The sequence below is a fragment of the Podarcis tiliguerta genome (assembly GCF_965153285.1).
Source record: "Podarcis tiliguerta genome assembly, chromosome: W".
NCBI lineage: Eukaryota > Metazoa > Chordata > Lepidosauria > Squamata > Lacertidae > Podarcis > Podarcis tiliguerta.
This window is the reverse complement of record NC_139552.1, coordinates 7690541-7711766: the sequence shown is the minus strand read 5'-3', so window position 1 is coordinate 7711766 and position 21226 is coordinate 7690541. Positions and strand designations below refer to the sequence as shown.

The following is a 21226-nucleotide window of genomic DNA, read 5'->3' as shown; positions in this document are numbered from 1 at the left end:
TAAAACCCAGCCACAGAAATACACACACACACCAGCCCTGATTCGTTAGGTGGGCAGACAGCAGGGAATCTCTTCTCCTGTACTGAAGCTCCTAGAACCCACTCTGCCCATAGGTTGGGACTGGCATCTTTAAATAACCCCTGCCAGGCTGCCAGAGAAGATGTGGTGTTTGCCTGTTCCCCAAAATGTGCGGGTAGCTTTTCAGGAACTGCAAGCACCATTCTGCCCTCAGCCCAGAGATGTGCCTCCATCTTGGCCTTTGAGCAGCCACAGCCAACAGCTGAGAGTTGAGGAGGGGGGGAATTGCAGCCATGCTCTATGAGCAGAGGATGGTGATGGTTACGCAAAGAGCAAGGAGGTAGTGCATATCCTGGACTGGCCTACACAGCACTCCAAAAGAATCATTGATCCCACCCCTGGCAACCCAGTGCGCAAGGTTGAGGGGGAAGAAGCAAGCACATGATGGGAGTGACGCTGTCCCCATGTGGGGCTATCCGCTGTGGAAAAGACGGATGCGCTGGACGATGTCCTTGCGGCACAGCGGGCAGGTGCTCAGGGCCTCGGAGCAGGTCTGGCAGCAGCAGGCATGGCCGCAAGTCAGGAATACCACCTGGGCCTGGGGGGAAGAGAAGAGAAGAAGAAGAGGAAGAGGAAGAGGCAAATGCTAGGACCATAGCTCTTACCAACAGCAGGGCCTCCTCGCCACCTGCCCCTTGCACACATGTTGTCAGAGATCAGGGTTTTATTCCAAAGCATTTTGATCCTGCGCTTCATCCTCACCACCATACCTGCACAAAAAAGCCTGCCAGAGCATCTGACAAACAAAACAGTTTCTTCTCTCAGGTTTGACATCTAAGACATAACACACAAGGAAAAAGGGATGGGAAGGAGGAGGAAAGAAGCAAGTTCAGGCACGGACTTCCGGGTTAGCGCCTCCGGCAATGGCGGATTTCCTCTAATCTGGAGGAACCCGCTCCGCGAAAACTAGGGTCTGGACCGCCACGGCGAGGCGGAGACCCACTAAAAACCACAGGCGGGAGAAGCCTGTGGACTTGGGATTCGGCTGGCACCTTTTGCGCCTCCCCTACTCGCGGGGAAACCCAGTTTCAGGGATCTGGAGCGACATGGAGTGAGTGGCGCGGTGCTTCGAATCGACTGCTTTTTTCACGGAGTGAAGCCGCATTGCTGTTGCCGGAGAGCGCTGACTTTTCCTGTGGACAATTGGACTTTAAACAACTACTCGTAAGTAGAACGGAAAATTGGATCTTCAAATATCGTAATTCAGCACTGAAACGGGAAGGTTCTAAACAGGAAGTCCGCCTTCCTTTTTGTAAATAGATCAAAGCAAAGACATTGCAAGCTAAAGTCTGAGAAAAACCTGTTGTAAAGGATTAAATTTTCATCATTCAAAAATATTAAAACCCCCTTGGAAGCAGGAGAAGAGGGGGAAATTTTTGGACCGTTTAAGCCTGCAGGAGAGAGAGTGAAGAGAGATAAATTACCACCGTTTTGAACCTGGGACTGGGCTGTCAGTAAGATTGACGGTTTGGGAAAACTCATTGACTGTGAATAGAACATATGCTGACAGATAGCTAAATAAGAGATATACATTGTTTCCATTGTTTTCCTCTGCATTTAAAAAGGAGAAAAAGTAACTGAAAATTGAAAATTAACTTTGTTGCTGGATCTGTGTCTAAAAGGACAGATACAAATAGAAATTGTTTCCTCTAGAGGGAGCTTTTGAAACTGTTGCAGGAGTGAAGTGGAGCTGGGGAATTTTCCAGTTAAAATCAAGGACCGTGAGAAATAATAGTGACCTTGGACAAGAATGTCAAAACAAGAAGCCCTAGTGAATGCATTTTGCAAGATAAGTGCTTTACTGGAACAACTTCATGAGAAGACAGATGTGACAATTATTAAAATTGACAATTTGGGACAAAAAACAACTGATTTTGGACAAAAAGTGAACATTTATACAGAAAATATTCAGGCATTGACTCAGGAACCCACCTCGAAATGGCAAGCTGTGGAGAAGACGATGGAAAAAGCTGCTCTTGAATTTCAAGCAATAAAAGTGGAGGCCTCGTCTTCACAGAGACAATTTGATGGATTTAAGCTGATGCCATGTGTGATTGATTTTGAAAGTCAGATTTGGAGAGATGGTGTCCTGCTTAGATCGGAGAAGGAAAGTTGGACAGACTCCCTTATGAAGGGATGCTCTGGACTTTGTGATTCGGATCTGGGCCAGAGGGAGATTGGAGTTGTGGAGGCCTTTAGCCTTTGGAACATGTCCTGAAACATCTTTTGGACTTTAGTTCTGACTATGGAGTATGGGCTGACTTGTCGAGAATAAAGGAACTGTCAAGATGGAGTTCCCCCGGGATCTACTCCTCGGTACCAAAGGAAGGAAACTAAGAACAAGCTCAGCTGAAGATAAAGTAAAGTGTGTGCATAAATATGAAAAATAGCTGCTCTAAATAGATTAAAAAATCTATTTAGAGAAATATTGTAAAATTAATGAACGTTGGGAAATGTTGGAATGAAATTACATGACTTTAGTAGAAACATTATAAGGAGTTAAGTATAAATAAATTTTAAGGTTTTGATGGTAAGATAATGTTAAAATAAATTAAGATAATTAAATGACAGAAAGCAGTGAAAGAGGGAAAGGATTTGCTGATATAGTTAATAACTGGAATACAAAAAAGGGAGGTGTGAGGAGGTCGAGGAAATAAGTTAATGAAAGATAAGGATAAATATTGGATGTGTTTTTAATTGTTTTTGTTTCTTTTTGTGTTTTGATGTATTGTGTTTTTTGTTCTCTTTTTATGTATTTTTTACTTTTTTTCTCCTTTTTTTCCTTGTGCTTTTTTTCTGCAACTTGTAAACTTTTAATAAATATTTTTTTAAAAAAGCAAGTTCAGGCACAAGATAAGAACATCAGCAAGAAAACAAATGGTCATCATGTGCAGCTTTTAATGACTCCAGGAGTGTAGCCTGACACCTGGCCTCCTCCAAAGCACCTCTGAGAGAGGGGCAAAGCCACCAGGTGTGGAAACGGGCAGAAGGCTGAGCCTGTGTGTGAGAGTGAGAGAGAGAATCAGCCTGGCTCACAGGTGAGTTGTCTCCTTACCAAGATGGCCTGCAGCTTTTCTTCCCACTGCCTCTTCTCCTTCAGCAGCTGCTGCAGCAGGTGTTAGTTTCTGTTTCTCACTGAGCAGCTGCTTGCAAATCACAGGACTGTGTTTACATTCCACAGTCCAGATACTGTTGGATTCTCACAGGAAAGGGAGATGGGTTTCCTGTTTCTTTTGTTCTTTCGTTTTCCTTTGTTCAGTTGCTCTCTGCTTCTCACATAGAGGAGATGTATATTTCTTTAATCTCTGCATAGCTTAGTAATAAAGCATAGCAATGTAGCACCATACCTGCCTCATCCTTCTGTTGTGGACTTTGTTGTTTTAATGCTCTGCTGGGCTCAAAGGAAGATGAGCCATATCAGCTCGGACGACTGGAGCTGAAATTTCTAATAGCAGGTAGGTGAGGGCTTGCCGCTGCTCTGTGATTGCCTCCTGAAACGCAGCACACAGGCATTAGGAAGCATGCACCATAAGGGCTGTGCAGCAGTGGAAGTGGCTGCCCCCAGAGGAAGCAGCTGGCTCTTCCTCTTAGTGCAAGCCTTCCAAAGCAGAGGCTGCTCCAGCCACCTTTTGGGGGATGCTCAAGCCTGCATCCACAATGGGGAACCATAGGATTCCTGGGATCTGAAGGCAGCCCTCCAGGTGTCTTTACCTGGCCTTTGAGACTCTCCCCAAGCCATGCCCTATTTTCCCAGGTTGCATCCCCCCACCCCAGGATGTGCCCATGAACTGGGATATAATGCTTCTTGCTTGCCTTGATGGAGATAGAGGGTGGGAGGTGTCTGCGTGTGAACCTCTGACTTTTCCCGCTACTCGAATGTAGCATACTGAACAAAGAGTCACACCAGTTGCTCCACCCACTTTTGCCTCTGGACCCACCCACCACTGGCATGGGGCCTCTGGAAGGCTGCCCATGAAGCAGTGCTGCTGTAAAATATTCCCCACCTAGAAGGCTGCGTCCAAACATCGTCCTAGCTCTAGGGTTTGAAGTTCGACCTGGACCATCCTGGATGCACCCTCCCCCCATCTCTATATTCCACTGCCTGCTCCCCAACCTCCAGATGCAACACAGATTCAAAGGAGCTAAGCTGGGCCACAAAAGCGCCAGAGGTTCCCTCACCCTCATACAGAACCTTCTGTTTGAGGTTTGTTTAAAGCAGGTGGGGAGGCAATTTGTTGTGGCCCTCCAGATGTTGCTGAACTGCAACTTCAAGCAGCCCCAGCAGCCAGCATGGTTTCCAGCCAGGAGGAGATGGGAGCTGCAGTCTGTTGAGAGCAGTAAGGGGTTAAACTGCTGTGCCTCGGCTCTGAAGGGGAGGGATTGCCAGGGCCAAAAGCCAGGATGTGACATGAGCAGTCTGGAATGCTCTGTGTGTTCTGTGGGAAATCGAAAGTGTTCTCTGTCGAGCTGCTGTGCTCAGACAGTACAGAGCTAAAAATGCAGCTCCAGTCCGGAGGATTGTAAAACTGTTTGTTTGCATGTTTTTTGGAACAATAAAAGAAGCTACAGAAAGAATCTGCCTTTCTCATTGATCAAGCCTTATCACACGCTGTTGCGCAATTCTGCTGAAGTGTTTTACTGCCGAAGAAGTGTAAGCAGAGGTCCGCGCAGCGGAAGTGTGCCGGACGCCAAGGTAACCATAAATCAGTCTTGAGAGATTTATGGGCAGCACTCGGACTTTTTAATTGAATCCTCTACACAGTCCACCAACTTTGGGGGAGGGGAGGCAAACGTTTCTCCCTTGCCTGGTTTACAACAAGGATGGCTAATGCAGAGTCCCCCAAATGGTTTTTGGCTACTCCCAAATTTTCTGCCCTCACTTGGGTGGATGGAAGCTGAAATTCTGCATCACTCCATTTGTTCTGCTAGCCACAGGGCAAAGAGTTGCTCAGTTTGCTCAGCTCCTGCCCTGGCTTCAGAGATTTCAGCAGGCTTTGATCCCCCCCCCCCTCCACTTTCGAGCATCTTTCTGAAACCCTGAAAACCAGAACCTTGCTTGGATTTCCCCAACCCACCACTTTTCCCCACCTTGTAAAATAAAAGCAGGGATACTAATTGTGATTAATACACTCTATCCTCTGCTGGCTGAGGAGAGCAAATGAAGAGGATGGTGTGCTCTTTGGGGATGTTGCTTTTGGAGTGGAGATTTGAGAACAACCAAACACACACACACACACACACACACCAAGCAAAACCAGCAAAAAAAGGGGGGATTCAAATTTAAAAATGTGGAATGCTCAGCAGATCTCAACCCCTTTTTCCTGCCAGCCCACCCACCACCTCCCCCTCTGAACACTACAGCAGGCTCTTCCTAAGGATCCCCAGGTCTTTAAAAGCAGTAGCGTTTGCAGTGCATGCTAAATGAAGCCCCAGGAGGCAGGAACCAGGGAATCCCCCATCCCATCCCCCAAATTCCTGCCTCGAGCACCAAGACACCTCAGAAAGCAGAAGGAGCGATATGGTCTTTGAAGAATACAAAAATCCACACAGAGAGCCAGTTTTCAATCTGCTTATGAAAATCATCAGAGATCGCAAAGAAAGGAATATATGACAACAACAAGAAGAGAAAGAAAGTAATAAAGGACTATCCGGATCGAACTGGATAGTGTAGCAGGAGCCCCCCCCCCATTCTTTAAGACTCACCTCACCGTAATGCACAAGCACCACACTCACCCCCACACACACTTCCACTCCCCGACCCAAGGGGTGTCCTTTCTAGAGGGACACCCCTGAAGCCTTCCGTAAATAAGGAAGCGCTCCTTCCATTTTCCTCAATGGGTTTTCCACGCTCCGTTTTGCCCTATTCTTATTGTTGGTAGACCGGCCGCCCGAACTCAGGGTCAGCCGGCGGCCGTTTCAACCAATCAGCTTTATCGAACAGCGCCCCTTGTGGCGGCTACGCTGGTACTGCAGGCAGCGAGCGCTCGTCTCTTCTCGTTTGACAGCTCACAAATACAAAGCTTCCGACTTCAATTGACCGTGACTGATCTAATCAAAATGTAACAAGCCACTTCCGAAAGGTGAACCTGCTTTGAACTTCAGGGACAACTTTCTTTATAAATTCACTAAAAATCAGCCGTATGTCGGATTTCCACCGGACCACTTTTATTCTACTCCGTATCTCAAGGACTAGCAAAGGGGGGTGACCTGGCGTCGGTCAGCCATAATCCCCTGAGCGAGCAGTCACGTACTCTACTGTACCCGGTGGGCATGGCAACTTGATAATCATCCTGATGGGCTCAGGCTTAGCGCTATCATGGGCACAATGGACTGCATACACTTGTATATTCAGAGCAGACGGTGACAAAGGGATCGTGGCCGGATTCCCCTCAGGGGGCAGGAAACTGCACCTTTTCCTTTGATATCCACAAATGACTCATGGGAGGGGGAGAAAGGGGCTCTGGCCAGGTGTCAGGGTGCTCAGATTACCTGCATGACCCCTCCCCGACTCCTCCTGTTTTTAATGTAATCATGATGTCACTATGATGTACTTCTAGGGGTGTAACTCAGGGGATTAGGAGCTAATAAAAGTTGGGGTCTCCTTTTGTTCCGGGCTTCTATCTTGCTTCACCTTGTGGGCGGTGGGAGTCCTGTCGCGACAGTCTTTTCTTCAATAAAGACCGAGCCTACTGGCTGCTGATTTGCTCCTATTTTGCTCTGGTTGGTGTCTTTGTTTTGTCCAAGGGAGCCCTCGGATCGTATTTTCCGGTAACAGTTTTGGCGACCGTGCTCAGGGACACTTGGTTCTCCTGTAAAGGTGAGGAGGGAGATAGAGGGGATCGGGCACCACTGGGCAACCTTAGCCCCGGGATCCTTTTTTCCTCTCCCTACCTCCTCTTTGCGGGCGGTAATCAATAGTCACCAAAAGCTCAACCAGAGGGAGCAAAGGCAGGGTCGAGCTGGCAAAAGGAAAGGATCCCGGGATCTACGAGGGACGTCTACGAACGTGAGTATGGTTTGAAGTAGACACATTGGGAGGGGGGTGGTAAACATTGTCCCCACGACAGCTGGACTTTCCTTTCCTTACTTCTTATCTGCTATCAGACGTCGCCTCTCGGAGTCGCCCAGGGACGTCCTAATCCCTCCCGTCTTCCCTCTCGGAGTCGCCCGGGGAAGTACGGTTCTTATCTGCTATCAGACGTCATCTCTCGGAGTCGCCCAGGGACGTCCTAGCCCCCCTTTCCATTTTCCACCTCGGAGTCGCCCGGGGAAGTACGGTTCTTGTCTGCTATCAGACGTCGCCTCTCGGAGTCGTCCAGGAACGTCTCTCTACTAATATATCTCTCCCTTTCTCTCGCACTCTCCTAAAATTATGCAAATGAAGCCGCCCCTCCTGCCTGGCGACCCTTGTTGGGGATGACCCGGGTACGTGAGAACGCAAGGTCATTTGCTTCCTTTCAAACCTTTATTTTTCCGGGACCCCGATCTGGCACTGCACTGCGCAGGCGTTCAGTAGGGAATCCCGAAATTAGTTTCAAGGTTAGGTAGGAGGCTGTCGTGGTTAGTAGTGGGAAGTACATAAACTGGGGCCCCACACTAGGGTTAGTCTTGTGAACAGTACTGAAGCAGAATTTAAGATACGTGGTTTTTCCGGGTGAAAGAGACCCGTGGTTTCCAGGAGTGTTCCTGTGGTGTTCCGGGTGAGAGACAGACCCGTGGTTTCCAGGCATGAGCCTGTGGTGTTTCTAGGCAAGATGTTTGTAGTTCATTGAATAGGTAGGGATTGTACTGGTTAAGGATATCCTGAATACTGAATTTCTGTTATTATTCCTCTCCACCTTTTCCCCCCTTCTTTCCTTTCCCCCCTTTTTCCTTTTTCCTTGTGTGTCTACCCCTTCTATCTTTAGCGTACCTTGTAAGCAAAAGGATCCTATTACACCTACTGGAAGAGATGGGTGCCCACGCTTCCAGACACTCCGACTGGACTCCTCCAGGCGAAAAGGCTTCTATGAAGCCTTTCTGCCCTAGAGAGGACTCCGACACCCTTCTGCAGTTCGTTCTCTCAAACTGGAAAGAACTGAGAGGGAGGAAGGGACTCTCGAAATCTAAGTTGAGGGATCTCTGTAACTTCTCGTGGGTCGCCTTTACCCACCATCTGGAACCTGCCTCTCAATGGCCACCGCATGGTTCCTTTAATCTCATAAAGATGCAGGCACTTAAATCGTACCTAGCAGATGAAAAGCCCCGACAACTTTATTACCTCAATGCCTTCGCCGAAGCCCGCAAGCTATTCCATAGACAACAAGCCCAAATCGTACGACAGATGGCTGTTCTAAAAACAACCAGACCGCCTCCATACGACGAGATTAGGGCGCAAGAGGAGCAATTGGACAGGACTCTTGTGGTAACGTAACCGTCCACCTGCCCTCTGCCACTCGGCCACACTGCCCTGTCTCAGCTCTCCGGCCAGACAGGACCCCTGAGTAGCCCAGGCAAGCGGGGGTTACTACTTTACAAGACAGGACAAAATATACTGGTAGCTGCCACCACCCCTTTAACCCGGGGAACTCCAAGCCACAGCCCCAAGGGGAAAGGCTGCGCCTCAATTAGTCCGGTTTCCCCTAACCCTGCATTTTGTATCTGCAGGCAGAAATACACACGGTAGGCGTAACCAAGCGTAAGGCAAGGATTAGCTAATTCTCAGAAAGGCACACAACTAAAACAGTTTCTTTTCTTAAAAAATTATTTTTAAAAAAGAAGAACATAAGAACACATGCAAACTTGCAGGCACATCACTTGAGGGTTACAGAAGCAAAATAAGAACATTGTAAAATATAACTAACTCTCTACTTACATCACACTACTTGTAGGTTAGGATAGAAAAGTCTCTAAGTCCGTGGATGTAACGAGCAGCAATTCTCCATAACAATAGGCTGTGATTGTCGGCTAATTAGATGTAGCTTCTAGCCGGGCTCAATGCGGATTTGCAAAGCGCACTTGACCATTCATTTCTCAGGTCTCTTATCCCTAATACACACGTGGGAACGGACCCCCAAGACCAATCATAACTTTAGATTATTTTCAAATTCACCAATGACTGACTTGCTGATTAATCAATCTAACATTTGGCAGCTGGAGCAATTAAGAACCCAGAGCCAGATCAAGGGGTATCCTCCCTTCCTGGATGGTATGCAGATGCAGGCACTTAGGGAGATAACATCAGTGAGAAAATGTGAATAGCATAGGACCCAGGTGCCAGATCCTTCAGTAAATCAGTTTTCTTTCCCACCATAAACTGCTCATCCTGGACGCCTGTTAGTCTGGCGTTAAAGCAACAGAACTTCTTTCCCAGGGTCCTTGTGGCTTGTTGGTTTCCCACAAGGCTTCACTCCCTTACTTGACCAAGGAATGGCTTTCAGAAAAATACTAACTTTACTACAACTCTAGTCCCGTTTTATTATCCTGAACCTAGGGCACCTCAGCCAGCCGGTGGAGGGGGAGCGGGGCCCGGGGCAGACGCAGCGAGTCCACCTTCCAATACCCCCTCCCAAAACTCGCCCAACATACCCCAGCCTAGTCCTACTCAGAGCGCGCCTGAAGGGGAGGAGGTCCACTCCGACTTAAATTTAAGAACACTACCCAACGGGCAGCCCCTTAACGAAGAAAGGGATGGGCCAGTCGCCAGCAGGACTCGAAATAGAGACATCACTTTAAATGGAGAAGTAGAGGGCGCCTTTCCTTTAAGAGCATTGCCTATACCACCGACCAGAGAAGGAGACCCACCCCGTATGGTCTTTACCCACCAGCCCTTCCTGACTTCAGATCTAATGAACTGGTCAGATAAAATGCCCTCCCTTCGCGACGACCCCGACAAATGCCACCGCCAGGTCGCCACCATCTTCTCCACCCACAACCCCACATGGGCGGATGTACACATGTTGCTCGGAGCTCTTTTCAATGAAGCAGAAAAAAGGGAGATCCTGGCCAAAGCGGGGGAGGCTCTAGCGCGGGAAGGCTACCAACCTAACCGACCCTCCTCGATGGCCCCACTGACTGCCCAGACTTTACTCAACGACCCTGACTGGGACTACAACACCACTAATGGCGCATGGGGTCTAAAATTTTTTAAGAAAGCCATCCTAGATGGCATTAAAGCTGCAGGACAGCGAACAGTAAACTGGACCAAAGTCCAAGCTGTCCTTCAAGGACCGGATGAACATCCATCGGATTACTATACCCGATTAGTCTCCGCGATCAAAACCTGGGGTGGGATAGATCCGGAAAGTCCCCAACATGAAGTTATCGTTAAGGGATTCTTTAAGGATCAAGCAACAGCTGACATACGAAAAGCATTAAATGCACATCTGGGGTACGATGGGAAGACAATAAATGAAATTCTCTCCATCGCCAAGTCAGTCTTTAATTCAAGGGACGAGCGGAGAAAGAAAGACCAGAAACTAGATTCCCCACGAGTACTGGCCTATGCAGCCGGAGTCCCCCCTTTTAAAGAAAAATTCAAATCGAGGGGACCCGGGAAACTAGACGACCGCGTCTGTTACAACTGTGACGAGATAGGACACATAAGAAGACACTGCCCCTTATTGACAGAAAACACGAGGGCCGAATATGGGGATTTCAAACCATACCGACCAGACCACAGGGATGTTGCTTACCCCAGATACAGAGAGCCAACCCCATCGTACAGACCCACTCAAACCCCATCCCAAGCGCAACCCAGCACGAGGCCACAACCACGACCCCGGAATCAACCCCAAGATGCAACAAACCCTTTTAAGCAAGTAAACTGCTCCACTAACCCGACTCACGAAATGGTTATGGAAGAATATAACGACCATTGACAATTAGAAGCAGATCCCGCCTCTTTTCCCTTTCTTTGCCCAGTCCTACAACTATCCTCTACCGACCCCATTTGCACCATGCAAATCGATGGACAATCTTACGACTGCCTCCTCGACACCGGGGCAACTTATTCCACTCTTACCAATAGCCATTTAGTTGCAGGGGAAGAAACTAGGACCGTGATGGGACTCGATGGAATCCCCCGCAATTGCCCCCTTTCCAAACCAGCAAAGGTGTCAGTCGGACCTTTATCCGTCAAACATACTTTCCTACTGACCTCTAGCCCCGTCAACCTCTTGGGGAAGGATCTGCTCTGTAAACTAAACGCTACTAACCAATGCGGCCAAGAAGGAATTTATCTGCACATGCCAAACGACTCCATTTTTAACTTCCAAGGGGTCCTTCAGGAAGCTAACACCAAGGCCATTGATCTCCCTCCTGAACTCCTTGATAATGTCCCTCCGTGGCTATGGGGGACTGAATCAACGTCAGTTGGCCTCCTGAAATCTGCAACCCCAGTAAAAATAAATTATAGGAGGGACCTACCATTTCCTTGCACCAAACAATACCCCCTACCCCCTGAAGCGATAGACGGACTCACTCCAATGATCAACGAATTCTTAAAGATGGGAGTCCTAGTTCCTTGTGCCTCCCCATGCAACACCCCTCTTCTTCCTGTCAAGAAACCCAATACAAACCCCGTCAAATGGCGCCTAGTACAAGACCTAAGACTTATCAACTCCTTCGTTGTTCCCAGACACGCTGTGGTCGCAAACCCCCACCATCTCTTGAGCACCATCCCGGAGGGAGCTGTAGTTTACTCTGTCATAGACTTATGTTCCGCTTTCTTTAGTATCCCCGTGGACCCAGAGAGCCAATTCCTATTCGCCTTCACCTGGCAAGCCGGTCAATTAACCTGGACTCGGTTGCCCCAAGGATACGTAGAATCCCCAGCAATCTTCTCCTCTATATTGCACCAGGATCTACAAGATGTGACTCTCCCGGGGGGTTCCGCTCTCAGGCTTTACGTTGATGATATTCTGCTCTGTAGCCGAGATTCGGAATCCTGCAAATCAGACACCGTTGCTCTCCTAACCATATTGGCACATAAAGGGCACAAAGTATCCCCGAAAAAGATCCAATACTGCCAGAAGGAAGTGAAATATCTCGGACACATCTTGGGAGAGGGCACCCGTGCCCTAACCACAGATAGAATTGAAGCCATAACTAGACTACCCCTCCCTAAAACGAAACGGCAGCTCAGGGGCTTCATCGGGATGAGTGGGTTCTGCCGAGCCTGGATACCTCGGTACGGAGAATTTGCACGCCCCCTCACTGCGATGACCCATGACAGTGCCCCAGACCAACTACAATGGACCGCTGAGGCACTCGAAGCATTTGAATCTATCAAACGAGAATTGAGGTCCTCACCAGCCCTTGGACTCCCTGACTACAGACTACCTTTCTCTTTATTCGTTCATGAAAACAGAGGAGTAGCCTCTGGGGTTCTCACGCAGCCCTTCCAAGGACGGAACAGACCTGTCACCTACTATAGCCTCCAGTTAGACACCACCGTAATGGGGAACGTGGGATGCCTGAGAGCAGTGGCCGCGGCAGCATTATTACTGGGAAAAGCCCAAGAGACTGTTTTGGGACACGATTTAACTGTGAACGTCCCTCACGCCGTAGCTACCCTTCTTAGCTTACAGGGATGCCAACGCTTCACTATACAAAGGCTGAACAGGTATGAGGCTATCCTCCTCAGCCCCTCAAATGTCACCATCAGAAGAGTAAACTCTCTCAACCCTGCAACCCTCTTGCCTCTTCCTGACGACGGTACCCCTCACCACGACTGCTCACAAGTGGTCCGCCACGCCGAAAAACCACGAGAGGACCTAGACTACCTCCCTTTAACAGACCCCGATCTCATCTTGTATACTGACGGGAGCTCGAAAATAGTCGGAGGGGAACGGAAAAGCGGGTATGCCGTTGTTAGCGACACAGACATCTTGGAAGCGCGCCCCGTCCATGCAAAATACAGCGCGCAGGCAGCCAAACTTATTGCCTTAATCCGAGCCTGCGAATTGGGGACGGGACAGCGAGTTACCATCTACACAGATTCAAAGTATTGCTTTGGGTTAGTTCATGCCACCGGACAGATCTGGCTACAAAGGGGTTTTCTCACCGCCGCAGGCACCCGAATAGTGCACGCCCCCCTGGTGCAACGTCTTATGGATTCAATACACCTTCCCGAGGCCATAGCGGTAGTCCATTGTAAAGCCCACACCAGGGGGAAGGACCCCGTGTCTGTAGGAAATCGTTGTGCAGATCGAGTAGCTCAAGAAGCGGCCCTACAGCCGCTGACAGCTGATAATGAATTCCAGGGACCTCAGGTTCCCTCGGATATAGACTTCGAACAAATGTACAGAACAGCAACCGCAGATGAGATAAAAGGATGGGAGGAACAAGGGGCTCTCTTGAAGAATGGTGTCCGGTACCTCCCGGATAAGAGACTTTTAATGCCAAAACTCTGGGTGCCCAAACACCTAAGAGTCCTGCATCAGTGCACTCATTGGGGAAGAGACAAACTAATAGATTCAGTGCAACGCTGCTGGTATGCCTCAGGGTTGGCTCTCGCTGCAAAGGCGGCTGTAAAAAATTGCCATACTTGCCAAACCTTTAACCCAAAGCATACCGCCAGATGCCCACCGGGTGCCAGACCATGGGCGTTTGTCCCTTTCGAAAGTCTCCAAGTTTACTTTATAGATCTGCCCCCTTGCCAAGGCTATAAACACGCCCTGGTCATCATTGATCAATTGACTGGTTGGGTGGAATGTTTCCCGACCCGCCGAGCCACAGCCCACATAGTCGCTAAAATTCTACTACATGAAATCATACCGCGATTTGGAGTCCCGAGACACATAGACAGCGACAGAGGATCACATTTCACGTCTGACATTGTCCAGCAAATAGCCGGAGCCCTAGGTGTAAAGTGGAAATTGCACACCCCATACCACCCCCCTTCCTCGGGACAGGTTGAAAGAATGAACCAGCAACTTAAGTCCCAGCTTGGAAAACTCTGCAAAGACTCAGGGATCAAATGGGTCAATGCCCTCCCTCTAGTCTTACATAATCTCAGGGCATGCCCCGTGGGAAACTGAACCTATCCCCTTATGAACTACTTTTTGGGAGACCCTCCTCTGTATATAATACCCAATTTCCCCCATCCAAACTTGAAGTTGGAGAATCTGAATTAACCAAATATATAATGCAGCTCCAGAAGCAACTGATTGTTCTTCACAAATACGCGGCCGTGAGTCAGAACATACCTCTCGACGAGAACATCCATCCGTTCCAGCCGGGAGACTGGGTACTGGTCAAGACTTACCAGAAAGTACCCCTGCAACCCACCTGGGAAGGACCCTACCAGGTACTTCTAACCACTCCAATCTCCGTCAAGGTAGCAGAGAAATCCGCCTGGCTACACCACACCCGCTGTAAACCTGCTTCTCCACCCGACTCCGCCACCGACAACGCCCCCTACTCTACTCCCCCGCGACCGACAGAGGACGACGACCCCGACGTAGACGTGGACCAACAGACCGGACCTGATCGGGGCACGAATCGGGCCCAACAGACCGGACCTGATCGGGGCACGAATCGGGCCCAACAGACCGGACCTGATCGGGGCACGAATCGGGCCCAACAGACCGGACCAGCTCGGGGCACGAGTCGGGCCCAACAGACCGGACCTGTCCCGTCACCCACACCAACTCGCTGGACGTCTGAAATTGTCCCGACAACAAACTGTTGGCTTTTTGCAGTAAAGTAACGCTGCAGAGCTTGCTGGGGAGAGCTTGCATTAAAAAGAAGGGACTCAAAAATAACTTAAACAAGGTTTTAATAAGAAAAAGAAAAACTCCTTATACACCAAATACATCTACAAACAAACACGACCCAACCACCAACCCATCCCCAGGGTAAATGGCAGAGCTAGGTGCTGCTCCTTATATACTGCAGCCAATTTCCGACACAGCTTAATCAATGCAACTCAGCAGCACCTGCTGTGTTTCACAGCTGTAAAGCTGGATCTCGTTAGTTTGCTCTGGCCCTTGCTCTGGCCCCTTAAAGGTATACACATTGGGTGAAACAATGATGAACCTTTAGATTTAAAGAAACAGTTCAACATTTCCCCTGCGGTTCATCATTGTGGAACAAAAACATAAAGCATACTTTGTACATGTTTTTCATGTGTAACCTTTGGAAGTGCTTTAGTAAAAATGTCTGCAATTTGATTGTCACCTGGAACATATTTAAATACAATCATTTTATCAGCAATTAGTTTCTTTACAAACTGCAAACGTAATCTTAAGACTCTAGTGCGCTGCGTATTGGTTTCTGAACATAGGATAGCGAGTCCACTCTGGGAATCAAGGTAAGCTTTTACTGGTAGTGTTACTTGCATCTGTGCGTCTGCAAATACTTGCATATACCATTCTATATCACGAGTGGCCTGGACGCATGCACATAATTCACTCTCTGTTGTGGAGAGATAAATAATGGTTTGTGTCTGGGACTTCCATTCAAAAGGACAACCGTTATAACAAAACACCATACCAGACACACCCCTGCAATTATTTTGTTCCACTGCATGAGATGCATCGCAGAAAATTTCAAAACCTTTGTCAATACTTGATGTAAACTGCAACCTATAATGTTTGGTATGTTGAAGGTACATTACCACTCGCTTACGAGCAGAGAAACATTGTGTAGTGGGCTTTTCCACAAATTTTGCCAGAAAGTGAAAAGCATAAGTTATATCTGGTCTTGAGATTCTTTGAATGAAATTTAGCTTGCCTATAGCAGAACGATACAAAGTTTTGTTAGGAAATGGCTTATCTTCACCTGTAAAGGTGAAACCACACACCATAGGCGTTTCCTTCCCATTTGCATTTTCTAAACATAGCATTTCAACAAGATCATCAATTTTTGCAGTTTGATGAACCAGAAAAGATCCATTTTTGCCTTTCTCAATTTGCATGGATAAGTAATTTTTAGCTATGCCTAATTCCACCACATCAAATTTCTTCTGTAACTGTGATACTACTTGTTCATATTCCTGTTTAGTTTTTGTAGAAACTAACACGTCATCTACATACACACATATCTTACAGAGTTTGCCCTTTCCTTTGTAAACACACAATTGTCTGCCTTTCCTTGTGAAAAACCAATATCCAGCAATTCTTTTGCTAAAGTTTGGTGCCAATTTCTCCCACTTTGGTGCAGACCATAAAGGGATTTATTTAATTTGCATACCAAACCTTCAGCGGCGTCTATGCCTTCAGGAACACGCATAAAAAATTGTTCTTTTAAATCTGCAAACAAATATGCAGTTTTTATATCTAGGTGGTAAACAGAATGTCCACGTTGTGATGCATCTTTTAACAAGAGCTTAACTGTTTCATATTTTACACTTGGTGAATAACACAAATCATAATCTTCACCTGGAATTTGTTGAAAACCTCTAGCGACTAATCTTGCCTTGTACCTTACAACTTCATTTTTGTCATTCATTTTAGCTCTATAAACCCATTTTGAATCTATAAGTCTCATATCTGGGGTTTGTGGTACAAGAGACCAAGTGTTATGCTCTTTTAAAGAAGCTATCTCAGAGTTTATAGCTTTATACCAATTTACAGCTTGCTGCTTAGGTAAATTCTGAACATCATTGTAGCTTTTTGGCTCAAAAACCGCCTTATTGGCATACACAGTATTAAAATGTTCATCTGCAAATCGTTGTGGCTTCTGCCTCTTTCTATCTGAACGTCTCAGTCCAGAAGGAGAGTCAGACTCCTCAGACTTAATAGGACTAAGTGAACTACTAGTTTCAGGTTGTAAACCATCATTGTCAGACTGAAGAGATGCCTGTAGGCTAAGCTCACGGTCAGAAAACTCAAGAGAATCTAACCTCCCCTCGGGTGCCTGTAACTTTAAATCAAACAAATTATCAGATTCAACAGGCTTTTTGTCATCTCCCATTAATTCAGAAGCACCATTTCCTGCTGCTGCTGCTCCTGCTTCCTCTTCTTCCTCAGTATCATTTATACCATCAGTATCTTGGAAAACAGCAATTCCATTCCAATTTACAGTTTGTATCATGCTTCTGGTAATATGAAATTTGCCAGTTGCTGGGACGTAAATTCTGTACGCCCCCTGCTGGTAGCCCATTAATTTTCCCTGAACACTACGCTCACCCAATTTCTGCTTAGCGGGATAATGCATAATTACATCTGAACCCCAAATGCGTAGGTATTTCAGATTAGGGCGTTTTTTAAACAGCTTCTCATAGGGGGTGACATCTAAACCAGAATGATAACTGCGATTTTTAACAAAGCAAAATACATTGAGCGCTTCAGCCCAAAAATCTTTGGGCAGATTAGCATCGTGCAGATAAGTTTTAACCCCTGCCTGCAGGTCACGCTGCACAACTTCAACAAGCCCATTTTGCCAGGGACTTCGGGGGCAAGATAACTCATGAGTAGCCCCCTGCGCTTCCAGGAATTTCTCAAAATCCTCAGAAACAAATTCCCCACCCCGGTCAGAAAACAGGTTAATTGGTTTGTTAAAGTGCGTTTTTACCCAGTTGCAAAAAACTGTACTTCTCAAATGCTTGGGACTTTTCAGCTATTGCATAAGTCCAACAATATCTACTATACTGGTCTATCAGGGTAAGCCAGTACTTAGAACCTCCTAATGATGGTGGGAGTGGCCCAACTAAATCACAATGTACACGCTCAAATGGCTCAGTTACTTTCCTATCTGAGCACCTACCCTTGCGTGCAACCTTGATCTTATTTTTGCAACAGGATAGACATTGCATAAAGAATTTACATGGTTTTAAGTTGAGGCCATTAACAAAATTCTTTGTCTTAATTACATCAGCAAAATTCAGGTGTCCCAGAAGTCTGTGCACCTCATGGACACACCCAGAATGTGGCCTTACATTCCTCAACCCCTGGCTTGACTGTGCTGCTCTGCAATTTATAGGCGATTGGGAGTAGGTGCGAAAATACAGTCTATATAAACCATCAGATTCCCGGGCATACAATAGACGTTTGTTCCCCTCAAAAAACTCACACATTGAATTTAAGAAACGCACAGTTATGCCTTGACGAGCAAAACATCTTACTGATAATAAATTGTCCACTGATGGGCAGTAAATGCAGTTTGCTATCGTAATGTTTAAAGAGTCAAGTTTAACAGTACCCCTGCCAAGCGACTGCAAGACTTGTGAATTGGCTAAATGTACATTACCAATTTCCTCTTCGAAAGAAATAAACAAGCTTCTATCGTTGCAGATATGCTGAGAAGCTCCTGAGTCGACAATAAAAGAATTCCACTTGGCACCTTTAATTCTTTTACGACCTGTTGTCCGAGCATGAAGAGCTCGCGGCTCGTTTCTGTCTTTACGGTACGATGCCGGCTGCTGGGCTGACGACCGTGACTGACGAACAGAAACGGTCTTGGGAGTACTTTGCTTTCTTTTGGCTCTGCAGTCCTTTGCAAAATGTCCTTGCTTATTGCAGAACCAACAACGCTTGGCAGCTTTAAATGCAGTTGTATCACCACAAGTTTGCATATGGTGTTCCTCATTCTTTCTGGAAACAGGAGTGCTTATGGCACAAGCCTCCCTTCTGTCCAGCTCGCCCATTAATCTTGCCGTTACCCCTTCCACAGTTAATTGTGCTGGTGGAACGGCAGATATCTGGCTAGCTATACCATCAAAGTCCTCATTAAGGGAACAAAGGATGATAAAAACATACTGAATATCAGGTATCTCCATGTCCTTTCGAATTAATTTGCAGCGTATTGCCTCCAGACGTCTCAAGTGTGCTGCCAAATCACCACCAGGCTGCAACTTCGTCTGGTACAGCTGCTTGAAATACGTCAATGCAGACGCTGACTCTTTTCTAACATGCACTGCTGCAAGACTGTCCCACATTTCTTTGGCAGTTTTTTTATTCCTTATATAGAGTACTTGCTGGTCGCTGACTGACAAATTAATTATCGCCCTGGCTTTCGCATCTCCTTTCGACCAAGCATTAGTTACAGGGTCAGGAGGGTCATCAGTTACATAGGTCCATACATCTCTAGAGGTCAAAAGCGCCTCCACCCAAAAAGACCATAAACTATAGTTCTCATCTGTTAGCTGTGGGAAGACTAGAGCCTTCTCAACTTCTGGAACCCGGTCAACCATTCTGGAACTCTTCCAGACCCACAAAAACTACGCTAACAGGAGAAGGAGTTTTCAAACCTTTCTCAGAGTACAAAAATATGCAGTCATCCACTCAGCAGCTGGGCCCATAGCCAAAGATGTTGGCTTTTTGCAGTAAAGTAACGCTGCAGAGCTTGCTGGGGAGAGCTTGCATTAAAAAGAAGGGACTCAAAAATAACTTAAACAAGGTTTTAATAAGAAAAAGAAAAACTCCTTATACACCAAATACATCTACAAACAAACACGACCCAACCACCAACCCATCCCCAGGGTAAATGGCAGAGCTAGGTGCTGCTCCTTATATACTGCAGCCAATTCCCGACACAGCTTAATCAATGCAACTCAGCAGCACCTGCTGTGTTTCACAGCTGTAAAGCTGGATCTCGTTAGTTTGCTCTGGCCCTTGCTCTGGCCCCTTAAAGGTATACACATTGGGTAAAACAATGATGAACCTTTAGATTTAAAGAAACAGTTCAACACAAACAACGGAGACCAGCCCCCAATCCGCCCCCGTCTCCGCAAAAAACCCCTGCCTGCCGTTTGACAGCTCCACCTTTTGACAGCTTCGCCTTTGACAGCTTCGCTTTTGACAGCTTTGCCATTTGACAGCTCCACCTTTTGACAACTCTGCCTTTTGACAGCTCCGCCTTTGACAGCTTCGCTTTTGACAGCTTTGCCATTTGACAGCTCCACCTTTTGACAACTCTGCCTTTTGACAGCTCCGCCTTTGACAGCTTCGCTTTTGACAGCTTTGCCATTTGACAGCTCCACCTTTTGACAACTCTGCCTTTTGACAACTCCGCCTTTGACAGTTTCGCTTTGACAGCTTTGCCGTTTGACAGCTCCACCTTTTGACAGCTCTGCCTTTTGACAGCTCTACCTTTTGACACCTTCACCATTCGCCAGCCCCTGTTTGACAATTCGCCCTTTGCCTTTCGACTTCCCGACTCGCCAACCTACCACCATGCTCTCCACTGGACTCCCAACACCTCCTCCTTCCCCCGCCCTACTCTTTCTTCACCTGTTCGCCGCAACCACTATCGCAGACACACATATTTCCTGCCCAGGACTACAAGTTGAACAAAGATATCTGGACTTTGGTATTGTTGACATGGTGAAGAAAGGAACACTAGACCGCCTCGGAGATTTCGACTTCTATGTACCGGAGACCCGTGTTCTCCTTCGCCATTCCGTACTGCCTACTCTTACCGCCCACCAAACTTGGGAACTCTTCGTCCGCTCCCCGACCTATACCCCACTCGGCAAACTCTTACTAACCCGAGATGGCCTTTGGAATCGGGCCCGCTGTATAAATGGCTCTTATACAACATTCTCCGACGGTGAACCCCAACAATCCCTGAATTGGACACTTATTGATAACGGCGGGGGTGAATCAGTTTACACTGACCGGAATCACCTGACCGACCGTCTGATCCACGGGTTCTACTGCCAAAGAGCCGACTCCATGCCTCGCCCCACCACCCTTCAGGGAGTTTGCCTCCGAAGGTACTGCTGCATTTGGGACATCGGCCTTGCCTCCACCTGGGACGGCAGAGCGTACCTCGAAGGTTGGCATCACTCCACCACCTCACCCGTTGAATGGGATACTTCCGGGCCCCAAAGATGTGGAGGGCTAGCCACGAACGTCACATACCTGTATCAACAAGACCCCCTGTACCCCACGGGAACTGCACTTTGACAAAGGGGGGAACTGTCGACATCTCAAACCCCCACAAACGACCTACTGTCCACCTGGCATTCCAACACCTATGTAAAGTTGATCTCCGAAATCGCAAAACAGACTACCACCGGCGACTGTTGGATCTGCGCCAATGCTCCGGCTCACCTTCACAGTGGCATTCCCTTTCTTGGAGTACCCCTCACTCTACAACAACACCTTTCTGCTAACGTACAATCCTGGAACCTGACCGCCGTAAACTTAACTCACCAGTACATCTACCTAACCGGACCCACGAAAGGTGACCTCTGTCGGAAGTTCAGTGGCAACGACCG

The 21226-nt window shown here is 47.5% G+C and overlaps 1 protein-coding gene across 1 annotated transcript in view; it reads right to left on the bottom strand.

The window, feature by feature from the left end:
- Positions 1-337: 337 nt before the first annotated feature.
- Positions 338-21226, bottom strand: part of LOC310668785 (E3 ubiquitin-protein ligase LRSAM1-like) — a gene marked incomplete at its 5' end in the record, with an annotated part of 96831 nt that continues 75942 nt past the window's right edge. Inside the window, 2 exon segments of the mRNA XM_083422114.1 lie at positions 338-616; positions 3510-3569. Coding sequence (XP_083278240.1) covers positions 491-616; positions 3510-3569 — 186 coding nt within the window. The 3' untranslated portion in view covers positions 338-490.